The sequence below is a fragment of the Gavialis gangeticus genome, unplaced genomic scaffold (genome assembly GCF_001723915.1).
Source record: "Gavialis gangeticus isolate Ggan-Ray unplaced genomic scaffold, GavGan_comp1, whole genome shotgun sequence".
NCBI lineage: Eukaryota > Metazoa > Chordata > Crocodylia > Gavialidae > Gavialis > Gavialis gangeticus.
In genome coordinates this window covers 19,602,960-19,616,130 of record NW_017728998.1, presented here as the reverse complement: position 1 = coordinate 19,616,130, position 13,171 = coordinate 19,602,960, and the positions used below count along the sequence as shown (strand labels likewise).

The following is a 13,171-nucleotide window of genomic DNA, read 5'->3' as shown; positions in this document are numbered from 1 at the left end:
CCCCCCCCCCCCCAATAAAGAAACACTTGACATGGGATCATTGTCTTGTCCCTGGTGGGCCATTTCAAAGGGACAGTCTTGGGTGCTGGCCTGTATCGGAGGCTCACAATGCATTTGGCACGCTAGCCACACTTCGGGAACCTCTGGTAACTGTTTAAAAAATACTAATGGGCTGCATTTGATGCATGGGCCATGCTTTGGGAACCTTGTTCTAAAAAAGCAGCTGCAGTCAAATGGGAGAGTGACTCTAAAGCTGCAAAATAATGGATCATGTCAGCCAGTCACATTTTAGATGTAGCCCATTCAGTATTTTATGCAGCTAAGGGGCCCAACTGTAGCACAGAGGATGTTCCTTTGGGACATGATGGCTTCTTATTATCCTTAAGTGAACAGTCTATTTTTATACTTCTCAGGCCAAGTCCCGGGGCGTTGAAAATGCTAGGGAGCGAATGTTCACTGGGGAGAAGATCAACTTCACTGAGGTAAGGCTATTTCTGTCGTGACTCTGTCCTCACAGTTATGCATATTTGTGCTGGGTGAGGGAGGGGTCTAAAATATAGTTGTGGTGCCCTGAACTAATGAACATGGGGCTACTATTTGTTTCAGTGCTTACTGTACATACATACTTTAGGGAGGAGGCATGAACAAGCTATGATGATTAATAGGCGTTGAAGGGACACCTTTGCAACACATGGGGTCCCAACCTGGCACAAGCATGGGGAACTGGACTAGGAATTGTTTCCCCACACTGCATCAGTTCTTGAAGGGACTGTGGGAGCAAGTGTCTTCCTTTTTCGTTCTTGTGGTGGGAAGGAGACTGAATTGCCCGTCTGCAAATCTCATATGGGAATGATTGCAGGACTAGTCTTAAGCAGAAGCAAACCAGAGGCCTAGCAGACTGCATGCAAGATATTCTAGAGGAGCTGACGCCTGTAGCTCTTATGGGCGGGCAGTATTTATCAGTGGAGGTTCTAAATGCAGAAACCAGTACTATTTAGATAAGAACATGAGCATCTTTCCCTTTTTTCTAGTCTAAAAACCAGCATTACCTTTTTAGAATGCATGCTGTTCAAATTTGGCGTGGGTCTTGAAGACTGTAGAAGGCAGGGCAGGCTGGCACCTTGGAGACTAACTGGTTGAGAGGCATAAACTTTGTAGGCAATAGCCTGTTTCATCATACCATCCAAAGTATAATGTTGTCTATGAAAACTTATGTCTTTCTGAACCAGTTAGTCTCTAAAATGCCGCCTTGCCCCACCTTCTGCCTGCCTAACACAGCTTTGTGTAAGATTTAGGCTAGGTGGTGTAAAAAAATGGATATAGCTGCTCATTTTGTTGGCTTTTTTTTTTTTTAAGCAAAAGGAAAGGGAAACAATTAGTTCTAGCAGAAAGAGTTCAAAAGCATGGAAGGACTATGAAATAGTAGTCCTTTCATGCTTTTGAACTTTTCTGCTAGAACTAATTGTTTCCCTTAGCTTTTTTGTTCACACAAACTGAGCTTTTGCACTAGCACTGTTTGCTCTGAGTAGCTCAGCAGTTGCTGGAGTATTTGCAGAGGTTGTCCAATATGCAAGGTTAGAAAGGCAATTCCTTTTCCTTTTGTATTACTTGATTTCACTTTATAGATGCAACTGACCCAGCCTTAGCCAGTGTATAGGAGGTCAGGGAAGAGAAGAGCAGGGTAAAAGTAAAATAAATCCTTAACTGGAGACAAAACTGTCCTCTGCCTTTTGAGAACAAGCAATTAAAGCCTCAAAAGTGACCCAGAATATCTGAAAACCCCTGATTTTTAAATTTACGTCTAGCTATTTCAACCCAAAAATGTGCCTGCAGCTCAGCTATACCTGTGTAATTTCCTCCGTACAGACATTGATTTTCGAAACATTGAAAAGTATACCTTAAGGCGATTGAAATCTTCCAATTCTGAACTCCCATCCCAGACTCAGCTCTCCAGACAGTTGATGAAGCAAAAGCAAGCTTCCGTGGGACAGAGCAGTGTCCCATTCAGCCAGTTGAAGCCTGAGAAACAGGAAGCAATTCTGGGAAAAGATCCCTGGTCCTAGTTCAGGCAGGAATTGCTGTCTCCTCCTTTGGAACTACAGGTTTCTTGCAGAGTAACTCTTCAGCCCTCCCCAGGGTCACCCAGGTGTGAATGTCCTGTTTCTCAGGAGTGAGTAGACTTGGCAGGACAGTACTCTGTCCCACAGTACTACGGAGCTCCTGCTTTATCAGCTGCCTGGAGAGCTGAGTCAGGGTTGGGTTTCAGATTCTGTCTTTTCCAATATAAGCATGAAGAGTGTGGTCTGTTGCAGAACGCTCCCTTGGGGTTGCCCTCACTTCCCTGTCTGGGAACAAACGTATCTGTCAAGGTAATTGTTTAATCAGAAAATAACATTGAGATGTTTAAAAGTAGTTTAAGCTGCGACATGCTCAGTCCCCACAGTTCACTCCCTATTTCAGTGCTGCTAATGTGAAAGAAGTAGCATTAAAAAAGTTGCTTTCTGCCTTGGGCTCTTGTATACATTGAGCAGAACTATGGCAGAAGGCTTCTTTAGAACTAAACCTATGTATTAAATTTGCATGCCATCAGGCCATACAGAATATCTTATCAGATGAAGAATTTATTATAAAATGGAAATAGCATCATGAACTAACACAGATATTGTCAAACATTGATAGGCTATCAGCTCATACTGGTTTTGGGGTTTTTTTTCCCTAGAAGGTAGTTGGTAGTTTTGAAATCTTCTACCCAAGGGAGCAAACATGCTGATAAACTAGATGATGGGTAGTGTCTGCTTGATCCTTCTAAGTGTACCTCTATCTATCTGTGTGGCGTGCTGTTTTGGTGGTATGCCCAACTAGGGAATAATCCTTTCCTTCACCCACAATTTAGAAACAGAATGTCTTCATAATTTAGTTCAGGAAGTTCTGGTCTCCTGAGCCACAAGCTGCAGCACAGTTGGTTTGTTTTGCACACTTGGTGGCTAACTCATAACATTTGGCGGTTCATATCTTCATTGTCTTTATCCTACAATGCTTTTCATTGTAGTAGGGAGTAGCAAGGCATACCAGACTTGTTCTGTTTGTTAATTACTGCTAGCTGTAGCTTTTCAACCCTAGATTAGAGCAACAGTAGCCTCTAACAACCCATGGACTCCCACTGTACATGGCAAGGGCCATGTTTTGGCACCTGACTTTCATATATTAGTCGGAAGTTAGGGAGTTGGTGTGCCTCTGAGAACAGAACTTGTCTGTAGCTCAGGGTGGATAAAAATCAGCAATTAAAACAGATTTTTAAATTTTGATTTGTTTTTTTGTTAAGATGCTTTAAAAAATAAACCTATAAAGATATATGTTTAAGCTCAAAGATACCATCATGGAATAGGGATTATAACTTCTAATTATATACTATTTGAGACAATACATTCATGTAACCTTTTTAGAAGTTTTAGAAATGGGTCACAACAGGCCATGGACTATATTAGGGGCCCCATCTTATGAGGTTCTTAGAGGCCCCTCTATATAAATTAGTGAAGATTAAAGAAAACCACTCTACTCAATGGGACTCAGTGCTCAGTCTAAACAATCCCATTAAGCATCTCTGTGATGCTTAGTTTCAGATTCCAAACTGTGGATTGGTGTCTCCAGAGATCATAGGCAGACAATGTTCTTTGGGTAGATGTGATATATTTTATTAGACTAACTAATAGCTGGAAAAAATGCTCTTTGCAAGCTTTTGGGCACAAACACCCTTTACGCATAGGGAGAATTTGTTGTCTCCAGAGAGAACATCCTTGTTAAAGGCAGCATATGGAGATGAGACCTGATTACCTACCCATCACCCCTACTATTGTACTGAAAGTTTGTGTACACACAGTCAAGCCCTTAGCTTTTTCTAGAAATGCGGAGTTTCAAGAAGGTAAATGAATAAAGGCTATCAAACAACAAGACCACATTTTTTTTTTTGTAGAAAGCAATGATTAAATCAAGGCTTCCTGACCAGTGATCTAAATCATGATTTAAATTGATATGATTTAAATCAAATCTACCATGCCATAGCCTAATACAGTGGTTCTCAATTTTTTTTGTACCAGGACCCACTTGTAAAAATCAGTGGCCAGTCCTAGCTCAGGACCCCTCACTCCTGATCCTCTGTTCCCCGTGCCCAGGCTCCAGCCCCCCCAGTGCGTGGGGCAGGGAGAGCCCCAAGCAGTCCCTTGCAGCCTGGAACTTTGCCAACCTGCAAGTGAAAAGTCACAGTTTCCCATGTTTTTCTTTTTTAAAGGAGACTCTATCTTTAAAGTTTGTTCATCTATTTTTAAAGTTTGTTTGCAACCCTTTCATATAGTCTTGCGACCCACTTCCGGGTTGAGAAATGCTGGCCTAATATGTTAACACTGCATCTGGGTATTAACTATGTGAGCATTCGCAGAGCATTTTTATTGAGAGTAGTAGTATAGAATAGTACGCTTATCACATCCTTTCCTATGACATGGCTGCTATTAATATGTGCTTATTTACCTATTCCAGAGTAGTTATTGATAAACTGCTGAAGAACGTTAACTCCCTTAAGTATAACATCTTGAGTTGGTTATAGAATCAGCCCTAATTGTTCTTTTGTTGCATAATTTTCACCTGCTGAGTTCAAAGTTGCTGTACCGCCTCGAATTTTGAAAAGCAGCTGTAATGCATCTTACATTTTACAAGATCTTGGACTTCAGTTACACATTTTATTTCATTATATTTCACTACAGTCCATTATTGGCCTACTGGACAGGTTGCACACCTCCATAGAATGCTTTTTTAGACCATGTTTCACTGATTCTTACAAGTCGAGTCAGGTGGGTGGATGTCATAATACTAGCTATGTTGGGAATACAGAGCGATGCAGTCTACTGTTAACAGAAGTCTTTCACTTTAAGAACCTAAGAGATCCGTAGATAGTGTTCAGGGCACTAATGCCTGCCTACACTGCTGCCTTTTGGATGGGGTGGTTTCTACATCTGCACTGCAGAATTGCTTCTGTTAACATTTTGTATATGGTCAATGCCTTCTTATTTCAGAACCGGGCTGTGCTTCATATTGCCCTGAGGAATCGCTCCAATGTTCCAATATTAGTTGATGGCAAGGATGTTACTCCAGAAGTGAACAAGGTGTTGGACAAGATGAAACACTTTTGCCAGGTATCAAGCACCAGAGTTAATTTGTTTCAACACTTCTACTTGTATAACTCTGCTCTGTTGCCTCTAATACGGAGCACTGTACTGCCTAACTTTAGAAAGAATGAGGGGCAATAGTAGTTTGTACTAATGGGTCCAGATCTGGCTTGAATTGTTCTTTGAATGACTGACTCACTTAATTCTCAAGGAAACACTTTTTTTCCTGATTTCTCATTTAGTAGAGGAGGGGGCTTGCAGTGGGGGAAGCACAGGAGAGACCATTCTGCCTGCCTCCTGCTGTCCCCAAGCCATTCCTTCCCCTTCTCCCCCCACACCAGGGCAGGAGAGGTAGCATGAGGACAGGCACAGGCATGGAGGTGCAAGGAGTGGGGAGGGCATGTGGTATGGGTACAGGGGCCAAGTGGCAGGGGACAGGCATGGTGGGGAGCAAAGAGCAGGGGGCAGGCAGGAGTCTGGCCTCTCACCCCCTTGCCCCCTACCACTGTTTTCCCCACCACTTCTGTTGGGGGGGGGGGATGGATTTAATTTAAGATGACCCTCCAGTACTGAGATTCTATATATGGAAAATTATAACAAATTGATAGTTTTCCATGTATAGAATATAAGTACTGGGTATTCATCTTAAATTTAAAGTAGTCTTGGATTCAGGTAATTATGGTATATTGGGGGGATATTTTATGGCACAGATGGCATTAAGGCACACAAAATTACTGTTTTTTCTCTCTCTAACTTTTTTTAACCACTTGCTCATATCAGATTTGCTGGAGAACAGTTATCTAGAAGAAACTGTCCCTTAAAGTCATTATATACTAATCTGTGCGTCAGTCTGGAGGTTCCCAGCTCGCTTACCACTTCTGCCAGTTGCACTGACAATTCCAGAATGTTTTATCCAAGAGGGGTCCTTTTACTATAGATTACTTTTTATAGTCTCTTCTAGTTATACAGTCATTTTTTGTGGTCTTCTGTTAAGATTTCTGTAACCTTCAACTGTACTTGCAATTTTAACTATATGACTATTCACTCTGGTTAGTCTAAACATTTACTGCTTTTCTCCAGTCATAAATAACTGCTTTGGTTTGGTATAGCATTATCTTTAAAGTGTAAAAGTATGTCAGATTAGTCCTGGTACCTGCCATAGGCACAAAGAATTAGCACTCTAGGGACAAGTGATACAGGAAGAAATATGGATACCAAACTGGGAACTAGCTTGTGACTTGGTGAGTTTTATTTGCCTGGGTGCCAAACTTGGATGCTAATGAGCTCTTGTCTGCACTTGGTAGTTTGAGAGTGTGAATCCTGCCCAGGTGGTAGTGGCCACTGCCTGACAAGCATGTGGTAGTCTATACAAAGTGAGTTTGGACTAGATCCAGTTCCCAGTGGATAAATGCCCAAACCAAAATAATTGACACTAATTGGTACTGATGTTGGCAGTCTTAGTCTAAGCACTGAATGAGCCATAGAAATTGTACAGCCTCTTTATACCCTAGAAGTTCTTCCTCATGGTTAGGATAAGAAGTATGGATGGTGCAGTGTGGGGAAGCTGCCACTCCACTGCTATTGTCTTTGCTAGACCTGTTAGGTAGGTAGGACTTCTGTCTTTAGAGCTAGCACCTGGAAGCTTTGTCTTCATGAAACGTGCCCATTTGTGTTACCAAAATAATTGTATTTAACTAACTTGTTCTGTCCTATCCCAGTGTGGACATAAAACGTGGGGTCACTTGATTTTAGCTGAGGGTAAAACTCGGCAGGTAAGATTTAAAAGCGTGGCCTGTAACTGAAGTTGCCATAACTACTACCATAACCATGCATCTAAAGTTTTTCTTTAGTGGAGTCATTTTAACTTAAAAAGGCATAGCTGAAGAGAAAGTGCTATTGGAATAATCTGAAGGGACTTAAGCACACTGCAGGAAAGTTGCGACATTAGAATTGGGGAATTTCTTCAGATAGCTCTCAAATTTTAAATTTTGGTATTGGTATTAGTATGCAAAGCTTTGGCTGGAGTGGTGTGGGGCAGTCCCTTGCATACTGAACAGCATGAAGCTTTAATATTCATTACTGCCTTACAGTAAGGGACACGTTCTACCTTGTGAACATCGGGTACAGTTCTTACTAGTTTTGAGTAGAAACATGTGCCTAGGTAAAATCTAATTTTTATTTTTTATTTGGCCCTTTTATAGGGCAGTTTCTTTCCAAATTATCAAGCCCTGTTTCTTATGTTTCTTTACAGACTTTATTTTTGTAGCTGTGCATTTGTTTACTTTGTTTTCTTTTGATTAATAGGAGAGCCTACTTAGAGCCTCTTGGCAGGAGTTGATAAAAATAAATATATTGGTAATTTTCTTACAACTTAATCATAATTGTGAAATAAATATTTATTTTTTGTATGTTTGTTGTAGAAAGTTCGTAGTGGAGACTGGAAAGGCTACACTGGAAAGTCCATGACTGATGTGGTCAATGTTGGCATTGGTGGCTCAGACTTGGTAAGCTCTGTGGTATTGATTTCCACATATCCGTGTGCGTGTGTGTGTAAGATGCTAACTATTTTGCTATTTTTCAGGGCCCCCTGATGGTAACTGAAGCACTGAAACCATATTCCAAGGGAGGTCCCCGTGTCTGGTTTGTGTCTAACATTGATGGTACTCATATGGCCAAAACCCTGGCTGAGCTTAATCCTGAGACTACACTCTTCATCATTGCATCTAAGGTATAGCAAATACACATGCTTGTCTCTAATTTTTCTTGACTTGTGAAAGACTTGGCCAAAATAAATGCCCATAAATCGCAGAGCATGCAAAAAAGAATCTCCCATTGTTTAAATTATGCTCAGTTTTTGTCCAAAAAAGTTGAGCAGTATCCAAAAAGATTCTGAAAACATAACTTATGATCCTTCTGGCACTGAGTCCTCAACGTCATTAGAGTTGGGGCACCTCTAAGAAAATGCCAGCTCTTAGTTTTCACTTATCTCTTGACTAGGAGAAAAACCAGATCAATTCTACTGTTGCAGTAAATTCAGAAAGACCATAACTGAACTCGGTCGAACTCTCTGGGGTTTTCTTCTGAATCTTGTGTGTGTTTGTGCACCTAATATTCTGTGGCATCCTTAAAATTCGAAATGAGGTTTAACTTATCCCCATACTTTTATTTTGGGCACTTTTCATTTTTACATTTTAACTTTTATTTTAGTCTCGGCTGCTTGATCTGTAGGCTTTTTAACACAATAACTTTAATGCAATATATAGTACACCCAAGCTATCTTGAAATTAGCATTTGGTAACATATGTCCTAAATTTGTTGTTTGTACTGTGGTGCTGTCTGAGACATTTTCTGTGCACTATGCAAGCACATAACAAAATGACAATCCTCTCTTCAAAGAGTTTAAAATATTAAGCTATTAACTAAGCTACAGTAAGTCTCTTTAATTGCAATAGGGGAAGAGCATTCTGCTTTTCTCAAACTTACTGGAGTTAGCTCTACCTTCATTTATTAATATAGTTACTGTGTGTTTTTTGTCTTCCTCTTTGGGAAATACAAAGTAGACTATTCTGCCTCCTGTCTTGTCTGAAGAAATAACAAAGACAGAAATGCTGTAGTTATATGATTGGCCTCCCTTCACTTTGAGACCAAAGGGGTTCTGTTGTATTTTACAAAGGCACAAATTCCCACATGTGTAAAGCTGACCTTGATTTGCTTATTATCTCATATTGGCAGTAATATAGAACAGCAACTGTGCATGGAGTAAGAAGAAAACTTCAAAATGACCAGTTACATTGTTTTGTGTATAATTGAGTTCAAGCATCACGGTTCAGAGCCTTAAAATATTGCCACATTAAAAGAGTAACACTTTGGTTTCTATTTGTCAGACTTTAGATAATTGGATATATTTGGAAGTGAATGAATGGCATTTTCTCCCCTCTTTAACAAACTTAAGTTTCATAATGAAATAATTCTGGAGATGGATGGGAGTAGAATGAACATTATGTTCACCCTCAAAACTAAATTTTGATGGTTGAGTAAATCAGAATGGCTGTGGATGATCTTTGCAGGACTGCATGACTGACCTTCTCTGCACACTTCATAAAGCAGGAAAATGGTCTCTCTAATAAGCAGAATGAAGTTATAGGAAGAGTCAAAGCAGAAATAAGGAGAACAAAGTGTCCTGAATATGAAAAATGGAAATTAGAACCAATAGGAAGAGGGGCAACAACCTAACTGGATAGTTGTCCTGGTTGGACACTTTAAACTTTTTTCTTTAGTGCTGATCTCTAACTGAAAGTCTTGGAGTAGCTAGTCTAGTCCCCAGTAGCTTCAGTTATACAAATTGAAACTGATGTGTCTGCAAACAAACATCATAAATACCCATTAGGTCTCCAAACGTATTGTAGTGTGAAACTAGGAAGCTAAACATGTACCTAGAAATACAAGTTTCTGCAGGCCTGATAGTGTGCTCTTCCTTGAAACCTGTTTGCTGTTGTCTCTATCTCATATGAAAATGTAGATTACTCTGCTCTAAGCTGGAATAACTTGATTGGACATAGTTTCACAGACTGAACTAGTCTTGCATTTCTCAAACACAGTTTGTACTTCCTACTCATGACTCTACTGACAGATCTTTTTTTTCTTTCCCTGCTGTGCAGACTTTCACCACCCAGGAAACTATTACCAATGCAGAAACAGCCAAAGAGTGGTTCCTCCATGCTGCTAATGATGTAAGTGTAATATGCTTAAGTTACACAACAGAATATAGTATTTGCTAAGTAGAAACTGCCCTTAGTCATTCTGAGGAAGCCTTGGAGCGGAGCCAATAGGTGCTCAGACACCAGCTCTAGAGTTCAACAGGTCCCAAGCACATCAAATGCTGGTGCATCATCATTAAAGTTACAGGTTGTCTGTCTCCTTTAAGTTAGTGATAAAACCATTTTAGTTTTTAACTTTAGATGGTCATTTGAGTTGCACCTAAAATCCCCTGTAGAAAACTATTTGGCTTTTAAAATCTTGAGTAGATGTTTGTGCCTCTCAGCTACCTGATAAGATGGCACAACTGTCAGGCTTCTGTGCAGAGGCAACTTGAGGCAATGCTGCCTCCAGGGATTGGCCTTCCAGTACTTGGCAAAGCTTTCAAAGCTATAAAAGAAGTTGTAGCTGATGTGTACGCTGACATCACTCCAGCAGATGCCTGACCTATGATTTAGGAGTCTTCTATCTTGCTCTTTTCCTACCCTCCTATGACTTACTCTTTTAAATGCAAACCTGTTTCTAACCTGTTCCCATGAGCATGGCTGTACTTGCTATCAATCTCAGACTTTGAGGCTATTCCTCACTTTACTGTCCATACAATGGCACTTCCCTTTCTCTACAAATTCCAAAAGGCTTAAATGGCTAAGTGAGAGGCTGCAGTTCAGACCTGTAACTTGGAGTAGTGCCACTAAAGTAACAAGGAAAGGATCTTCTTGCATCTCCTGACCTTTTGATTCCACTCTGTCTATACTACTTCTGAAAGAAAACCTGGCTGCTCCAAAATCTGGTCACCAGGACTAGTTATATACAGATAGTCAGCACCATTCTTGAATGTGGAGTATGGTTGCTCCAAGATATTTAGTACCTGCTGTATAGAGAGACTACCTTTTTATATTTGCACATTACTTTGAATTGGTTCCAGTGTGCTACCAAATCTCTTAAAATAGCCACATGGTCACAGGTTGAACTCAGGTTCATTAAGAATGCAAATACAGCACACGTGGCAATGGTAGTAATGTGTTCAAGTACAAATGACAGCAAATCTAATATTGGAGCTATACCAGCTTCATTACCTGTAATGCAAAATATTTGGCACCTTGTATGTGTCTAATTGCTTTAATTTTTATTTTATTAAAGCCTTCTGCAGTGGCCAAGCATTTTGTTGCCTTGTCTACCAATGGAGTAAGTATATTACTTTAAATCCGTATTAAAGGCCATAGAGTTATCTTATGTAAAAAAAAAAACTCATGTCTAAGACAAAATCCCTCTTGGTTTCCAGATTGTTCCCCTTCCAAGAAGGAAGTTTTCTTGTAGATGAAAAGTGAAAGATTGTGACTGCTGGATTAGAAGAAGAGCTGGGCTGGAGGGGTGGGGAGCGTATCTAGTATGAGAGAACCTGTTCAGAGATCCTGTATAGACATGAACTTTCCCCTTAGTTGAATTTACATTTAAAGTAGCTTTCCCATTCTCACAAACAGTGTTTCTTACTGCTTAAATAGCCATATCCTGGAGTGGGGTAGATTTTTATACGTGTTGAAACCTGGGGGATAAGTTTCATAGATTTCATAGACATTAGGGCTAGAAGGGGCCTCGGAAGATCATCAAGTCCAGCCCCCTGCGCAAAGGTCAGGAAGTCAGCTGGGGTCACAGGATCCCAGCAAGATAAGCATCCAATTTGCTCTTGAAGGTGTTCAATGTAGGTGCTTGAACCACCTCTGATGGCAGGCTGTTCCAGACCTTGGGGGCTCGGACAGTAAAGAAATTCTTCCTTATGTCCAGCCTGAACCAGTCCTGTAGTAGTTTATGACCGTTCGACTTCGTCCTCTCTTGGGGCGCTCTGGTGAACAAACGTTCCCCCAGATCCTGGTGGTCAACCCTGATGAACTTATAGGTGGCCATCAGATCACCCCTGAGCCTGTGCTTTTCCAGGCTAAAGAGCCCCATGGCTCTCAGCCTGTCGTCGTAAGGTCTGTTTTCCTGACCTCTGATTATGCGCGTGGCTCTTCTCTGGACTCTCTTAAGCTTCTCCACATCCTTTTTGAATTGTGGAGCCCAAAACTGGATGCAGTACTCCAACTGCGGCCTCACCAAGGCCGAGTACAATGGGAGAATGACGTCCCGGGATTTGCTTGAGAAGCATCTATGGATGCAAGCCAGCGTTTTGGTCGCTTTAGTAGCCACAGCATCGCATCACAAGTTTTTTTTGTTTGTTTGCTTTTTGGTGGTTTGTTTTTTTTTTGTACTGATGAAAATATCAGTATAAGCAACCCATTGTTTGAGAGTAATGTAATATACACTGATTTGGCATTTTGATTTGTATAGGGTAAAAATTTGCACGTATAATGACAATGGGGTAGGAAGAACTACAGCGATTGGGTAGAGGGCCTATAATATAGGAGAGGCCTCCTTTTTACCTTAAAACTTGATTAGGTCATTTAAAGTCCCCTCTGCCATCCCCAGTCCTCTTGTTTGACCTAACCTTTCATGTGGCACATGGCTGAATATTAAATTAATTTGCTACACTACGTTGCCATTTGCACTCATTGTTTACATCACTGAATATAGCTCTAGTTTCTCAGGCATCCTGGAGTAGCTGTTTATGATGAATATATCCTGTAATCTGAATATTGTTACTAATTTTATTTTTCACTCTAGCCTAAAGTTAAAGACTTTGGAATTGACACGGAGAACATGTTTGAATTTTGGGATGTAAGTAAACAGTTAGCACTATGCAATAGATACTAACTGTTAGAACAATTTTATTAGCTTTGGAGAACCCCAGAACCAGCCAGTATCATGTGAAAGACTGAGAGATACTGAAATAAATACACATGTGTTTGTTATGCAGTAGATAAACTGCATCACTAAGGAAAATCAGATGAACACTGGCCTAGTGAAACGTGTAAAAACCTTACCTCATGGCCATTCAGTTTAAAGTCCTCTTGTCTATGCATTGCTGTCTAGACAGCTGTTGGGTAACAGGAGACAGTGCCTTACTCCCAGTGTATATCTTATAAGTAGTTATTATAAGCTGTGACATTTGACAGTTGGAGGCCTACTGTATATAATCTAGGTCAGTAAAGGTCAATATCAGAAGAACAGGAGTCTAATCTGATATTTAAATGGGCACAAATTGTAAATTCAGTGGCCCTTATTCTCTGACTTTCTGAAGAAGTAATTTGAACTGTACCTGAAAATGTTAGATAAGTCAACTCATGGCTTCGGTAACAGCAGCTTTCAAACCTCTAATCTGTCAG

General features: G+C 40.6%; 1 protein-coding gene across 1 annotated transcript in view; it reads left to right on the top strand.

Annotated features, from left to right (window-relative positions):
• The window catches only part of GPI (glucose-6-phosphate isomerase), a 38,804-nt gene that overhangs the window by 11,566 nt on the left and 14,067 nt on the right, over positions 1 to 13,171 (top strand). The window contains exons 3-9 of the mRNA XM_019505564.1: positions 414 to 482; positions 5,064 to 5,183; positions 7,577 to 7,660; positions 7,738 to 7,884; positions 9,815 to 9,886; positions 11,052 to 11,096; positions 12,570 to 12,623. Of these exons, the coding sequence (XP_019361109.1) occupies positions 414 to 482; positions 5,064 to 5,183; positions 7,577 to 7,660; positions 7,738 to 7,884; positions 9,815 to 9,886; positions 11,052 to 11,096; positions 12,570 to 12,623 (591 nt within the window). The remainder of the gene's footprint in view (positions 1 to 413; positions 483 to 5,063; positions 5,184 to 7,576; positions 7,661 to 7,737; positions 7,885 to 9,814; positions 9,887 to 11,051; positions 11,097 to 12,569; positions 12,624 to 13,171) is intronic.